Source organism: Salmo trutta, chromosome 3, assembly GCF_901001165.1.
Source record: "Salmo trutta chromosome 3, fSalTru1.1, whole genome shotgun sequence".
Lineage (NCBI taxonomy): Eukaryota > Metazoa > Chordata > Actinopteri > Salmoniformes > Salmonidae > Salmo > Salmo trutta.
In genome coordinates, this window is record NC_042959.1 from 50919411 (window position 1) to 50936007 (window position 16597).

Below are 16597 nucleotides of genomic sequence, written 5' to 3' on the forward strand. Positions count from 1 at the left end.
TCCGGTAGAGAGAGAAAGTTGAAAACAGCAGGTCCGGGACAAGGTATCACGTCCGGTGAACAGGTCAGGGTTCCATAGCCGCAGGCAGAACAGTTGAAACTGGAGCTGCAGCACAGCCAGGTGGACTGGGAACAACAAGGAGTCAACAGGCCAAGTAGTCCTGAGGCATGGTCTAATAAACTATTGCAGCATAAATACTGTGATATATTGCTATAATTCTGAAGCATCTTAGTTAAGTTATTTTTAGCATAGCAGGCTAAGGATACAAAGCAGTATCAAAGCAGGGAAAAGAACCTGCAAACTTTCGGCTACGGTTAGACTGGCTTGCTAACCCAATCCACCAGGCAGCCATTTTGGATCTCCATCTCAGAGGATTTCAGAAATGGGACTAGGGATGGCAAATTAATTGAACTCGCTCTGGCGTTAGCATAACTTATGATTATCACGTTGTCCATCGTTCAATCATTTCCGCTAATGAATACACAGGTGTTTTAGAATGGATGGCTGGCTGAAGGGTTTCCTTATCGTCAATTCAAACAGGAAATTACTACCTGTAACTCGCATTGACCCCTGTCACAGTTAGTGAAGGGTTGATACTCACTTCTTGTTGTTATGGCCCACATATCTCACTGCTGCGATGATGAAGGCGATGACAGCCACTCCAACGATGGTGCCAACGATCCCTGCCATCATGTACTTCTCTAACATCGGACAAGCACATCATATTGAAGACAGTGTAGGAACAGAAAATACAATTTAGCTAGGTACTATAACGTATTTACATTCAAGATAATGCCATTGCCATATCAAGCCAATGGGGTAGCCAGTTGGTGCTGTTACTTATACAGTCAACCTAGATATCATATAAAGGTACTACACTTCTGATTTCAGTTCTATCTCTCATGTATGCTTGGCTATACAATGTTTTGCATTTTAATTGTATGCGTTTGTTTCTGTGTTTAACGATAAACCTGAACTTGTGTACTCACTCTCCTGCTGTAACTCCAGATAAAAGCTCTCCGACCCGTACATGTTGCTGACGCTGCAGTGCCCAGGTTGCTCACCCTTCTCCCGTAGTTTTATCATGCCCATGGACATGTGGCCATCCATGTGCATGTAGTAGTTGTAGAGGCCGTCTGTGTCGTTGATGTTCTTGTCGGGGAGGTAGAACTCAATGATGGGCTCAGGGTTACCCGTAGCCAAGAAAACACACTGGACTCCTTCCCTCACCACTGTGCACATGGACTCTTCCAGAATGAGAGTTGCATCTGAAGAGAGGTATGACTGATATGTAGAGTTGGGATGGTGTAATGTGGTACAATACTATTAGATTTTTACCTTGTCAGCTCGGGGATTTGATCTAGCAACCTTTCGGTTACTTGCCAAACACTTTAACCACTAGGCTACCTTCCACCCCAGAGCTGCTGGCTCGTCCATCTTTGTTCTCTGCCAGGCAGCAGTACTGTCTGTCTCCCATTGTGCATGGGCTTGGTGGTGAAGGTGAGCGTGCTTGACAGTGCGGCTGTGTTGCTCTCTTCCACGTAGTCTAAGGTATAGTGGGGTTCAGGCATGTAATCTGTGTACATCCATTGGATCTCTAGGCTATTCTCTGGACAGTTGTCTGGAGGATGCTGTAGCATGCCAACGTCATCAGCAACTATCTCCGCAGGGATGTCAATGTGGGCTGGTGTGGGGGACAGAGTGAATGAGTTAAAATAAACCAGTTCACAACATTTACCTATTCTCATTAAATTGAAAATAATTATAATCACAGCTAGGGCAATCCTAGGCTGGTCCCATATCTATTTGTGCTTGCCAACTCCTACTGTCATTGTTATGCCATGTCAACACAAACAGTGGCCACAGTAGTTGGCAAGACAGCACAAAACAGATATGATACCAGGCGAGGGCAATCCAGACCATAAAAAACACTGTTAAAAAAAAGCCTCTCGGGGTCTCAGCAGGCTTACCCAGCCCTTGAGCTCAGAGAAGTCTGGGTAGGTGTAGATGTTGGCACCGTCCAGGTCGGCACGGAAGTAGTACCTCAGGGAGTGCTCTGTACCTATATTACTGATGAGCAGGGTGCAGTTCCTTTGGTGCAGGTCCCCAATGAGCTTGGTACGCCCTTTGTAACTTTCACGCGCAATGTCTTGAACACCACAGGTGGGAAGAGCTGGGGGTAAGGCTTGCCAAAGTACCAGATGTCGTGGATGCCGCTGTGGTGGCCGCATACATGAACGTGAAGTAGATGACCACGCAGGAGTTGGTCATGGCCGAGACGTCCCTTGGGACCCAAACATTCCACTGGCCACTGACATCTGAGAGAGGGAATGAGGGAGATTGGAAATTGGAATATTGAGAGCGAAACTGTATATCAATGAACAATCTACAATACATATACAGTTTCAAATGGAATCACTGAGAAAAGATGAGCAGAGAGAACAAAGAGAGAGAGAACAGAGGATGATATCATGAGGATCTCCCTGGGTGAGATGGTAAGAGCAGAGACCCTATGTGGAGGAAGCATATGTCTCACTCCCACCACTCGCAACACTTTAAGTGAGAGGGACAAGGTTGATCCAAGATGGACGCCAGCCATCCCTCAGCACTGGAACATTAGTCTGATTCCCTGCTGCCATGTGGTGACAGTTGGAACCTGTGTTTACTCTGTACCCTTTTGTTTTAGTGTTGTTTGCTGTAAGTTTGACACACTCCGTTATTTCGATTAAGACATTAACGAGCGAGCTAAGCCCGACGTACTGAATATAACTATGTGTTCAGCACTTTTGAAATGTACAGCGACATAATTCAGAACATGGGCTGTTCTTACAGTATTCTCCCTGTACACCAAGTCAGAACTTTAGGATAAATAAAGGGGGGCAAAGAAGCAGACAATGAAAGCTCTTACAATATTCGAAAATGACTTTTCTCTAAAACAGGCTACAGGCTACATGTGCACCACCAAGTCAGAACAGTAGGCTAAGTTATGAGGGGGAAAGGGACCGAATTATTAGTGTGAGGCACATGGGCTACTAACAGCTTACTACACAACATACACTTAGTATTACTTTCTTGGATACAGTATAGATATCTCCCTGGCATTTTACATTTACATTACATTTAAGTCATTTAGCAGACGCTCTTATACAGAGTGACTTACAAATTGGTGCATTCACCTTATGATATCCTGTGGAACAACCACTTTACAATTATTTATGCAGCAGCATACAATATATTTTTGGACTCACCTTGTTGTGCTGTGCTCACTTGAACAGGAAGGTGGCACGGTGGTCCTTCTTGTTGGAAAATGTTGTCATCAAACTTTGTCAAGTCTGGCATTCTCTGGATTTATGGGGCTTTTCAAGACAACTGGGAACTCTGAAAAAACAAAGTCGAATCATGATGTCAGTGATCTTCAAGTCGGAGTGCTAGAAAGAGGCCCGAGTTACCCGACTTGGAATTTCAAGTTGGATGACCGTTCAAAATGTATTTTCCCAGTCAGAGTTTTTTCAGAGTACCCAGTTGTCTTGAACTCACTGAAGTCTGAGATTTCCCAGTTCCGTGTTTCCAGTTGTTTTGAATGCGGCAGAAGTCATGCTGGATTGACAGCATGGCCAATGTATTCAACCTATTCTGGCCCATGGTTTTGCATGTGAATGTTTATCCTTTTAAGCTTGGAAAAAAAGATCCTCAAACCCACACTTGGACCACACACCCTCTCCACTGAATAGCAGGCTAGTGTTTGCTTTGCAAGTTAGCCACTGATTCCTTCCAAACCACTCACTGTTGAATTTGCCATTTCCAACTTGTTGTGTAACTCTTATGTCCAATGGTCGATGAGTACCGAAATGTTTTATGTATAATTTCTCTTCATATGACAAGGATTGAAAAGGATTTGCAAGTAGATTGTCAACTAGATTCATGATGATGACTGCTTGTCTGGCTTGCTAGCTAAGATTTTGAAAGTATGATGTCGACATGATGTGTCCAATCAATGCTGATTTGACATTTTATCTGTAGACCTTGAACCTTCTTGGATGGGCACTTCTAATGTAAATCTATGGCAGCACCCAAGGGGCTTGAATTTTCCAGCTCTACCCATAGATTTTGCGGTGCCGTAGTGTCCCCATGTGTGACCGAACACTGAGCCAATTGTGGCACAACTAGAGAACATTACCAAACCCTACGCTCCATATTTTCTGCTGGCTGCCCCACCACCAGAGAAAGGACTGAGCTAGGCTGAACACCTGCATTTTGGAGATGCCTTACTCAAGAAAGCAAAAAAGATACCATGTTTATTAACTTAATTATCTTTTTTTTTACAATGTTTGCGTACTGATAGGTGACACGTATTAATGCCAAAAATAACATCCAAACAGGCAACATCATAAAATGTCTATATATAGGTTTTTGCTAAACATGTAAGGCTCTGCCACACCTGCCCTGAAAGACGGGTCACCACTTGATAGAAGACTCTTGAGCCCAAAGGCCGATTGTAGCACAGGCAGAGCCATTGAGGACTTAAACTATTTTGAAGTAGTCAACTGGGTGGGACTTCCTATGGGTTAAAAAACGTCTTCAGGATTGGTGGGTCCTCTGCGGGACAGTTGAGCTAACATAGGCTAATGCGATTAGCATGAGGTTGTAAGTAACAAGAACATTTCCCAGGACATAGACATATCTGATATTGGCAGAAAGCTTAAATTCTTGTTAATCTAACTGCACTGTCCAATTTACAGTAGCTATTACAGTGAAATAATACCATGCTATTGCTTGAGGAGAGTGCACAGTTTTGAACATGAAAAGTTGTTAATAAACAAATTAGGTACATTTGGACTGTCTTGATACAACATTTGAACATAAATGCAATGGTTCATTGGATCAGACTAAAACTTTGCGCATACACTGCTGCCATCTAGTGGCCAATATCTAAATTGCACCCGGGCTGGAATAATACATTATGACCTTTCTCTTGCATTTCAAAGATGATGGTACAAAAACAAACAAAAAAACGGTTGTTTTTTTACTTTGTATTATCTTTTACCAGATCTAATGTGTTATATTCTCCTACATACCTTTCATATTTCCACAAACCTCAAAGTGTTTCCTTTCAAATGGTACCAAGAAAATGCATATCCTTGCTTCAGCTTTATACCTGTCCAGATAACACACTCTAGGTGGCAGTATGCACCATTTCAGTTTGTTTGCCCACTCAGAAGTTGGAAGAAGAAAATTCACTACTTCAAAATGGAGATGGCCTCAGATACAATGTCGAACTGAATCTATGTGTCGAATGGATACGTGTTCCAAAGTCAACATAGAATAATGGTAAATGAACTGAAATAGTTCTATAAAAAAATATATTCATTTTGGAGAATAAAAAAATATTCAGATTAACATTTATACCAGGGATGCCAATTGGTGGAGGCCCCCCTTTTGTAGGGCCACGGATCAATTTCCAAAGAAAAATATATATAATAATATTTTGGGGGAGGGAGGGGAACTCCGTCAGGGTCTCAGCTTACTGTTGAGAGTTAGAATAGTATAATACACAAGGTGTAATTTCGAAATGTGGTTTTGCATCAGCAGTTTCTCTCTTGTTATGTCAGTCACTGATAGTTACTCAATTAGCCCATGTCAGCAAAAAAAAAGATTGGTAAGTTAGTCTAGGGGCCAACTATCTAAACTTGTAGTTATCATGGTTGAGTTATCGACCGAGGGGGCCCCATTGATTTTGCTAGTCACTCTCACTCAGATATCATATTAAAAGCTGCAAACATTCTCTCCACCCTATGGCAAAATATGTATAATTGCAGGAGGCTAACTATAAAACTGCACATTTTTCTCTCCGCCCCATGGGAAAATGTGTGGATTTGAAGCAAACTTGCTCTAAAACTGCAACCTTTTCTTTACACCCCATTGCAAAATTTGTAGAATTGCAGTAAATTAACTCTAAAACCTCATTGTTTCTCTCCACCCTCAAGAGGGGAGACGTAAAATGTTGTGCTCGCAAGGTGGTGGAAACAACATTTAACTTAGGGCCTCCAAAAGGATACGGCCGGCTCTGACTTCATGTGTGGGTATGGATGTGGGTATGCAGACCTCTGAGCCACTGAGGCCCCCTGTGATGATTTTTTCTTGTGGCCTCCACCCCCATCAAAGTTGCCCATATCCTGATTATTCAATTGGTAGCCTATAATTACTGTTGAATGAAAAATGGTAAGTTGGAAAATATACTATTTATACATTCTTTTTAACAGATTTCAGAGAACAAACAAATTAATATACAAAAAAAGATTGAGGTAGTGCCTCAATGTAAAACAATACTGCAATAATGCACACTTATGAATAGAAAAATATTCTCATAAAAGGGTTAGCTGACAATGTCATGAAAACGATATGCACGCTTCAATGGGGCAGAAGACTGTGTGTTGTCGTGATTCTGGATGGCCAGATATCTAGCAACAATGACACAATGCTGCCATGTGGGGAATTGTAGGTGGATTGTTTCATCAAGTTGTATGTTGTTCTTGAAATGTCTTTTTGAGTGTGTTATTTGCTAATATGGCACAAAAAAATGCTACATAGCTAACCAACAACTAACAATGTATTTGAGAAACAACGTGCTCATTGTACAAATGTATTTATATTTTCAAACATTGGAGACTAAATATAGTTTACATGTTGTCAACAATCTAAGCCAACCCGTCTGTTTTACCCCATAGTTGTGTACGCATCTGTTTTGTTGCTAAACAACCAACCTGTCTATAGCACACAACCATTAAAAGCATGATGTACTTTTTTTCTTGATTCATTTCATTTGAGCTCTCTGGCTAGCCCAAAATGAGAATTCTTAATAACATTTTGCCAACATTTCGCCAGTGTATAAGAATAGTATTTACAGAAATATATTGATTACATCCACACATACTACATAATATCCCCACCCACTTGTCAAATCAAAATGCTAAAATGAAAGGAAAGAGGAGAAAAAAAAATATTAATGGTTTGACCTCTCTACTTTTCCAAACCACATCTTTGTCAGTCCTTCCACCTGGTGACAAAACATAATCATTACAAAAGTAAAATGACACATCCTTGAAAAACATTACCAAAACTTGCTTCTATGTACAACTAGAAAATATTCTTATTGAAAATATAAAACCACCAGATACATACAGTACCATCTGACACAGGGCTGTAAAATAAATCATTTACCAAAACTTGATTCAGCACATGAGGAAACAACACCAAAACTACAGTAGTTTCAGTTGAACAAAAGTCCCAGTATCAACATAAAACTTTCAATCTGGATTGAGGAAATGATATAAGAACACATGGCTATATAATGCTGCATGCTATCCCCCACGTTTCTAGCGAAAATTGCTTTGTCACTCACCACCCCATAATAGCCTTGACATTGGAGTAAAGCGCTGTATTCTCATCTCTCTGCTGCTGGCTCGTTCTCCTCCTCGTCCATCACTCCACTCCCTTCCCCTCTCCTCCATCTTCATCCCCTTCTTTCTTATTCTCTCGTTTGATTTTGGCGTACTCTGACTCTGTTGTGGTGGTCTTCTTTTCTGCCTCCTCAGAAGTCTTCTTCAGTTGGGAGTAGTTGATAGTGGCGTAGTGCACATCTTTTGGTTCTTCCCCTTTGGCAGAGTTTCCTGCAGCTCCACTGGTCTGGGGTCCTGTGTTTCAGCCCCCTCCATCAGCACCACCTGTAGAGGGGTCTGTTCGCCCCGCACAGCCCGTCCTGCATCCGTCTATGGAGTAGATTACAGAAAGCACTGTGTTAGGAATGTTGTTAGCTTGGTGGTCCAAGATCTGTTTATGCTGTCAATGCTAACTGAATGTTTATAAAGCTGAATAAAGAAGGAAACTGGTACTGCACCTGTTGGTCTTCACATGCCACCATCTCCAGGTTCGTTAAAGGGCTTTTGGAGTCTGAGTCCTTTGGGATCCTCTCTTTGCGTCTAGGGAAAATATTATAAATAAAATGTCTCAATAACTATATGTTAGAGGGATTAGCAAGCACCTCCATTACAACATGGTGCAAGGCATTGCAACTTTTGACAATATATCTGATACTCTTGATAGGAAATATGAATTTCTGATGACAATCACCAACACTCATATAACACTAACTGTACTTCAGTAACAGAATGCATGTACCTTTTACATTTCCCTGTCAAACACAGGAAGATACAACAGATGGTGGCTGAGAAGGCTGCACCAATCGCAAATGCAGCAATCAGTGGTGGGTTCAACAGCATAGCCAAGATGTCTTTAGATACTTCCTCTATGAAGAGAACAAAGCATGTATGTTTTCAGAAGCGGCTTGCAACTGTGACATGTTGCAAAACACAAACTCACTTGAAAATAAAGTATATAATCAGTTTATCATGGTCATGAAATATAACTGTTGAAGCACAACAAGATGTTGGGTTGTGCAAACAAAGTAAGGTCAGATGATGTAGGCTACTGTCATGACTGTCCTGATCAGGTCAGGGTACAGGAGACCACCACCCTACAGATTATCTCCCAAACCCCCAACAGAGGAGGAGAGATCTAGGGGTCTGAAGATGTGGGGGTTTTATGACACCTCATGCCCATAATACAGAGAAATTCCTTTGTCCTAACAATGGAGAACTGGCCTCAGAACATTAAACATGCAATAAAGGGACTTTGGAACAATGGTTTCCGTCAGCCACAATGGTGGTTATGACGAAAAGTGGAATATTAAAATGTATGTAACTTTTGTATTTGTTTTTAAAGGTTAGAGATGACGTTATTATGAAAACATTGTACCTTTAAGAGTTTTCCCAGTATATGCCTGATGTTTATACATTGTACGCTGTTTGGAAAATATCCAAATCAAACAGAATGTTTTGATAAAGATGAAATGTGAAGTTAGTGTCTAAAATCGGATTTTTAGCCAAATCTAAGCCTTGCCCCCTTTACTTGGTCCGCCCAGAGAATTGCCCTAAAGGCTGTTACACCCACTTCTGACCCGAGGGTATAAGACAGGAGAGTGAAGAATTAAGATAGAAGACTATTGACCCCAAGCTGCAGCTAAGGTCTACAAAGTCGACGAACCCCAAAACGAAACACAAGGTTGAAGACAAAGAAATATTTTTCTACACGAGCTACGGACGAGTAACTGTGTCTAAGCGGGTGAATTCAAGCCGAACCACCCAGCCTCCACTCTCCATTGAATCGTGGTATCGACACCATTCGAGCCGAAGCTGTGAGCTCTGAGCTACAGAGCTGTCTGTCCTCAGAAGACCCCTTTCCGATCAAGGGTGAGGATCAGACCACTTAGCCAAGAAGGACACTGACATCGTGAGGACAACCAGAGAGTTGCGCCGGAGAACTGCGTCATTTAGAAGCCTAAACGACCCACGCGGAGCTTCCCACCTGAGAACTCCAACACGTAATTACATCATTATATTCTGACCCATAAGAGCGGCAGTTCGGGGCAAGGCTAGTTAAATAAGCATGGCTGACAAATGAACCCAAATGTATATTTCTCTCGTGTACTTCCTTTCTTTCTCTCTCTTTAAAATCCCCATTTTGGGTAACAAGCGCCATAGTGTGTTGGCCCGTTATACTAAGTCCTAATCAATAGCTAGACTGTGTTTTGTGTATGTGCATTTTTATCATCATTTTAGCTTGCTAGTAAATAAATAATCAACTAAGATTGGTGTGGTAAATTCAGTGGTAAAGCCCGGGTCCGTGCAGATTCCCGGATTATACGACTTTCAGATTATGAGACTGTAGAGGAAATTGATTAATTTAGCGACTGTTGTAATCGATATTCTGATATCCTTTGAGTTAATTTGGGAAATAGAAACTCAATCAAAACAATGTTCCCATGGTGCCCCAGGTTAATGAGTTAATAATTGCTTGATTCATTGCTTAATTCATTTAATCACGTAATTATAAACCGTTAATCATTCGATGAGCAACAGTCGTCACATTAACTAATACAACGTCACGACACTACTTACGAGTCACATTCAAAGTCACTGTCTCCTCAGTGGTGATGTTCCCTTTGAATGTCACTTGGCACGTGACCTTGGTGGTGTGGTGCTGAGCTGAAGGTGTGAAGGTCAAAGTTGAGAAGTGGGTTGTAGTGACGCTGGTCAGATCCTCTCTCTTTTGTATAGTGGTGTTATCTCTGAGCTCAGTGATGTTGTCTCCTGTCCCTCTCCATGTCCATGTGATGTTAGGAGGAGTTCCAGAGCAGATCCCTGGGGCAGTGCAGGTCAGAGTAGCTGGTTCTCCCTCTGTCAGAGGAGGAGTCAACACTGAGGGCTTCTGGGTCAGAGCTGGAGACAGGATATAGAAACACAGACTGAGGTCTAAATTCAATCAGGATCGTGGAAGATTCGCACAACAGCGTGATTTACATTTAGAGACAATGTTCCCGTATTCATGGTAAATGCACATGTCGGCTCAATAGGAATTTGCCTTTACATTTAAGTCACGCTATAACATGGATTTTGTATCCATGTAGAAACCTGCAGAAACATATACTCATATAAAGTATGAAATCATAGAGCCGGTTTAGAAAAAGAAACACTTTGAAATGGGAGACTTGGGAAATCTTGGGCTTTGTAAATTGGATCTACGTATGCTGCAGTCAGTGTACATGATTAATTACACTAAAGTAATACTCATGTCACTGTAACTAACAGTAATAGTAATGCTGCACCTTTCACTGCAATTTTTATTTTCTCTCGGAATGTAGATTTATTTTTTTTTCCACTTTTAAATGTTCCGGACAGTCTTAGTTGATAGTCTCCAGCATCAGTCTTAGTGATGTCGTTGATGATCATACTGCAGTTCTTCTTTGTCAGGTCTGTTTCCAGTAGGGACGCTCGCCTTCTATAACCCTCCTGAGCTTTAGATGGATTTCTTGAGTGGAGAATAGAGTCAATTTCGACTTTAATACTACAGCGTGCATCAGGGCATTTAAACCATATTGCTATGCGAGGAATGAAGTCATCAGGGTGAGTGAACGAACATGGAATAACAGCACATAGTCCAGTCTGTGGTGTTATCTCTGCTGGACTGAAGGTGATGTTGTATGCTGCTGCAGGGGCCTCATCTGATGAAGGGAAATTAATACAGTCATGAGTAATACAAGAAGCACTGAAACTACTTCACTTGTTCGTCAAAAATTGTTATGAGATAGTATCTGTTGGGATGTATGCCATGTGTGTATTAACAATAGTAGTGATAAAGGGGACCTTACTTTTGCACGTGACTCTCTCTGTCAGAGAGAGAAGTAGAGCTGCCCAGATGAGGACCCACATCCTTCCTCTACTGCCTCGATGAGTCAATCACAGCACCGGGGTCTCTCTCCTCTTTCTCTAATGGTCACTATCTCTGTCTGTGTCTACTGGTCTGGAGCACAAGACGAGTGTGAAATAGAATATGAAATGGTGTTGTGATAATAACATATAGCAATACACATATTAATATTTCATTACACCTTTATGAGTGCTACAGTGGCATTCATAACAACCTTCTTAGCACTTTTATTCAACTAAGATATATTTTGCTGTAACGCCTAGAGAGAAAGTCAAAGAAACATTTATGGTAACAGTTCATATGAATGCCTTTTTCTCTATTGCTCATAAATATATTTAACTGCATTCATAAATATGTATTTCTATTCTATTTAAAGCCTTATGAAGCAATGTGTTGTAATTCCATAAATGAATAATATTACCATTATATTACATAGCCATAATCAAGTTTTAACAGTCCTTCAATGTAACGAGTCAAACATATTTAATGGTTTAATAGCTTGTCTGTTGATCCATGCAGAGAATAAGACTGAATCAGCACATTACCTCTCTCTGTGTGCTCTCTCTTCCTGTTGACTGTGAGCTCTTTGTGAGACTCTGATGGGTGTGAACTGTCACTTCATGTCCCCAGTCTGTTACTCCACCCTCTAACCTGGTGCTGCAATCCAGGACGTCCCTCTGTACTGCATACCACCCAGCCATACTGTACTGTATCTAGACCATAATCAACCCAAACACATCAACCAACCCATCAAACACCACCAATCCACACTTATCAACCAACCTTGATCAACATTGAAATCCTCTTGCCTTGTATATTCAGATGAAGCTTTATTTCACTATAAGAACATTTCTATAAGATTTCTATAAGAAAATGTGTACATATTTCAAGATTGGCTGTTTGTAACATGTGCATGTGAATTATATAGAGAATGCCTTGCATTGGATAGAGATAAGCTGGCAATAGTCTCACTGTTTTTGATGCCCTCTGTGGTCTGAGAAATTAAGCCCTGTCCCCAATATGAAAGATCTGCTGCAAAAAGGGTACTGCCATAATCTGTAGTAACTGACAAAGTAACTATAGTCAGTATAGTGTGCTAAATGCACTTATTATGGGCGACAGGTAGCTTAGCAGTTAAGAGTGTTGGGCCAGTAACCGAAAGTTTACTGGTTTGAATCTAAGGGGCCGGCAAAGGGTAAGAATATGCAGGGTAGGGTTAAATGCAGAAGGCACATTTCGGTTGAATGCGTTCAGCTGTGCAACTGACTAGGTAATCCCTTTATTATCAACATTAGAGGCTACTGGGTTGTATTCAATATATTTTTGTGTTGGTGTTATACCACAATCTTTCACATATACTGACATATCAGACCCACTTTGGAAGAGTGATGATTCCTCTTTCACCGTTACATTATGTTGACCTAATAACAAGAAGACATGGTAATAATGCAACTGATCACAGCCTGAAATGGAAGAAATTGGTGACAACAACGCCTGATACTTTATCAATAATATGTAAACTGTCAGATGAATTTCAGTGTCAATTTGTGTAGATGTAATGGAAGTGCATGTAGTCGTAAATAGTTTAGTTCCTCTTCACACTTTGAGACTGTGATATTTGCTATATTATTTAGGTCGGGTGTTACTTCCCAGAAATACTTACATTTAAACTCTACACCATGTTCCTTGAAATATACAGTGCCTTCGGAAAGTATTCAGACCCCTTAGCTTTTTCCACATTTTGTTACATTACAGCCTTATTCTAAAAAGGTTTAAATAAATAAAAAATGTCATACATCTGCACACAATACCCCACAATGACAAAGGCAAAAAAAATGTTTTATTCAATGTTTGCAAATGTATTAAAACAGAAAACAGAAAACAGAAATACCTTATTTCAATAAGTATTCAGACCCTTTGCTATGAGACTCGAAATTGAGCTCAGGTGTATCCTGCTTCCATTGATCATCCTTGAGATTTTTTTCCAACTTGATTGGAGTGTGGTAAATTCAATTGATTGGACATGATTTGGAAAGGCACACACCTGTCTATGTAAGGTCCCATAGTTGATGGCACATGTCAGATTAAAAACTAAGCCATGAGGTCGAAGGAATTGATGGTAGAGCTCCGAGACAGGATTGTTTCAAGGCACAGATCTGGGGAAGGGTACCAAAAGATGTATGCAGCATTGAAGGTCCCAAAGAACACAGTGGCCTACATCAGTCTTAATTGGAAGAAGTTTGGAAACACCATGACTACCTAGAGCTGGCCACCCGGTCAAACTGAGCAATCTGGGGAGAAGGGCAAGATTCTCTAGTGTGATCAAATCAAGATTTAACGTCTGGAGGAAAGCATGGTGGTAAGTGCATCATGCTGTGGTGATGTTTTTTAGCGGCAGGGACTGTGAGAATAGTCAGGATCGAGGGAAAAATGAACGGATCAAACTACAGAGAGATCCTTGATGAAAACCTACTTCAGAGCGCTCAGGACGTCAGACTGGGGGGAAGGTTCACCTTCCAACAGTACAATGACACTGAGCACACAGCCAAGAGAACGCACGAGTGGCTTCGGGATAAGTCTCTGAATATCCCTGAGTGACCCAGCCAGAGCCCTGACTTGAACCTCATCTAACATCTCTGGAGAGACCCTAAAATAGCTGTGCAGCGATGCTCCCCATCCAACCTGACAGAGCTTGTGAGGCTCTGCAGAGAAGAATGGGAGAAACTCCCCATTTACAGATGTGTCAACCTTGTAGCTTCATACCCAAGAAGACTCTAGGCATGTCATCGCTGTAAAAGGTGCTAATCAGATGGCGCCGGAGGGGATGGCTGCCGTTTTATGGGCTCATAACTAACCATGCTTTTATGTTTGTTTTTTTCGCATTGTTTGTAACTTATTTTGTACATAATGTTGCTGCTACCATCTCTTATGGCCGAAAAGAGCTTCTGGACATCAGAACAGCGATTACTCACCTTGAACTGGACAAATCATTTTCTTTAATGAGCCGGACGAGATGGATTTACTCCAGACACCTGACAAGGCCCTCATCCCGTCATTCGCAGGAGAAAGAGGCGGAGATATCGCAGATGGAGGTCAGGGTGCCTTGTAAGGTTGCGGCGATGAGTGGCTAATCTGCCTTTACCATCGGTACTATTGGCCAACGTACAATTATTGGATAATAAAGTGGACAAACTACAAGCACATGAATAACATACAGCTGGCGGGTTATACACTGTATCGGCAGGAAAGAACAGCAGCCTCTGGTAAGACACGGGGTGTGGGTCTATGTATATTTGTAAACAACAGCTGGTGCACGATATCTAAGGAAGTTTCAAGGCTTTACTCGCCTGAGACCACCTTTACGCTGTAGACACACAGAGACGCGAACAAAGCTCTCCCTCACCCTCCATTTGGCAAATCTGACAGTAATTCTTTCTTCCTGATTCCTGCTTACAAGTAAAAACTAAAGCAGGAAGCACCAGTGACTCGGTCAATAAAAAAGTGGTTAGATAAAGCAGATGCTAAGCTACAGGACTGTTTTGCTAGCACAGACTGGAATATGTTCCGGGATTCTTCCGATGGCATTGAGGTGTACCCCACATCAGTCACTTGCTTCATCAATAAGTGCATAGATGACATTGTCCCCACAGGACTAAGATCGAATCGTACTACACCGGCTCCAACGCTCGTCGGATGTGGCAGGACTTGCAAACTATTACAGACTACAAAGGGAAGCACAGCCGCGAGCTGCCCAGTGACACAAGCCTACCAGATGAGCTAAATAACTTCTATGCTCGCTTCAAGGCAGTAACACTGAAACATGCATGAGAGCATCAGCTGTTCCGGATGACTGTGTGATCATGCTCTCCCTAGCCGATGTGAGTAGGACCTTTAAACAGGTCAACATTCACAAGGCCGCAGGGCCAGACGGATTACCAAGACGTGTTGTCCGAGCACGCGCTGACCAACTGGCAAGTGTCTTCACTGACATTTTCAACCTCTCCCAGTCTGAGTCTGTAATACCAACATGTTTCAAGCAGACCACCATAGTCCCTGTGCCCAAGAACACTAAGGTAACCTGCCTAAATGACTACCGACCCGTAGCACTCACGTCTGTAGCCATGAAGTGCTGTGAAAGGCTGGTCATGGCTCACATCAACACCATTATCCCAGAAACCCTAGACCCACTCTAATTTGCATACCGCCCCAACAGATCCACAGATGATGCAATCTCTATTGCACTCCACACTGCCCTTTCACACATAGACAAAAGGAACACCTATGTGAGAATGCTATTCATTGACTACATCTCAGCATTCAACACCATAGTTCCCTCAAAGCTCATCACTAAGCTAAGGACCCTGGGACTAAACACCTCCCTCTGCAACTGGATCCTGGACGTCCTGACGGGCTGCCTCCAGGTGGTAAGGGTAGGTAACAACACATCCGCCATGCTGATCCTCAACACGGGGGCCCCTCAGGGGTGCGTGCTCAGTCCCCTCCTGTACTCCATGTCCACTCATATCTGCATGGCCAGGGACGACTCCAACACCATCATTAAGTTTGCTGATGACACAACAGTGGCAGGCCTCATCACAGACAACGATGTGACAGCCTATAGGGAGGAGGTCAGAGACCTGGCCATGTGGTGCCAGGACAACAACCTCTCCCTCAACGTGATCAAGACAAAGGAGATGATTATGGACTACAGGAAAAGGAGGACCGAGCACACACCCCTTATTATCGACGGGGCAGTAGTGGAGCAGGTTTAAATCTTCAAGTTCCTTGGTGTCCACATTACCAACAAACTAACATGGTCCAAGCACACCAAGTCAGTCGTGAAGAAGGCACGACAAAACCTATTTCCCCTCAGGAGACTGAAAAGATTTGGCATGGGTCCTCAGATCCTCAAAAAGTTATACAGCTGCACCATCAAGAGCATCTTAACTGGTTGCATCACTGCCTGGTAGGGCAACTGCTTGGCCTCCGACCGCAAGGCACTACGGAGGGTAGTGCGTACGGCCAAGTACATCATTGGGGCAAAGCATCCTGCCATCCAGGACCTCTATACCAGGCAGTATCAGAGGAAGGCCCTAAAAATTGACACCCTAGTCATAGATTGTTCTCTCTGCTACCGCACAGCAAGCGGTACCGGAGTGCCAAGTCTAGGTCATAAAGGCTTTTAAAAAGCTACTACTCTCTGCTTATTATCTATGTATAGTCACTTTAATAACTCTACCTACATGTACATATTACCTCGACTAACCAATGCCCC

General features: G+C 42.3%; 1 protein-coding gene across 1 annotated transcript; it reads right to left on the reverse strand.

Annotated features, from left to right (window-relative positions):
- Nucleotides 1-7601: 7601 nt before the first annotated feature.
- On the reverse strand, nt 7602-10844 carry LOC115165519 (myeloid cell surface antigen CD33-like). The gene is made up of 5 exons (XM_029718702.1): nt 10721-10844; nt 10014-10334; nt 8176-8302; nt 7895-7976; nt 7602-7766 (listed from the first exon to the last, which is right to left on the reverse strand). The coding sequence occupies exons 1-5, from the start codon at nt 10842-10844 to the stop codon at nt 7602-7604; spliced, it is 819 nt and encodes a 272-aa protein (XP_029574562.1).
- Nucleotides 10845-16597: the final 5753 nt, after the last annotated feature.

What these genes read in the sequence shown, in the direction of transcription:
- LOC115165519 (XM_029718702.1), bottom strand. Translation starts at nt 10,844, where the DNA reads ATGATCATCAACGACATCACTAAGACTGATGCTGGAGACTATCAACTA. An exon ending in AGTGACTTTGAATGTGACTC is followed by an intron (nt 8,303 to 10,013) that starts GTAAGTAGTGTC and finishes TTCTCTTCATAG; the next exon opens with AGGAAGTATCTAAAGACATC. An exon ending in TGGCATGTGAAGACCAACAG is followed by an intron (nt 7,767 to 7,894) that starts GTGCAGTACCAG and finishes TCTACTCCATAG; the next exon opens with ACGGATGCAGGACGGGCTGT.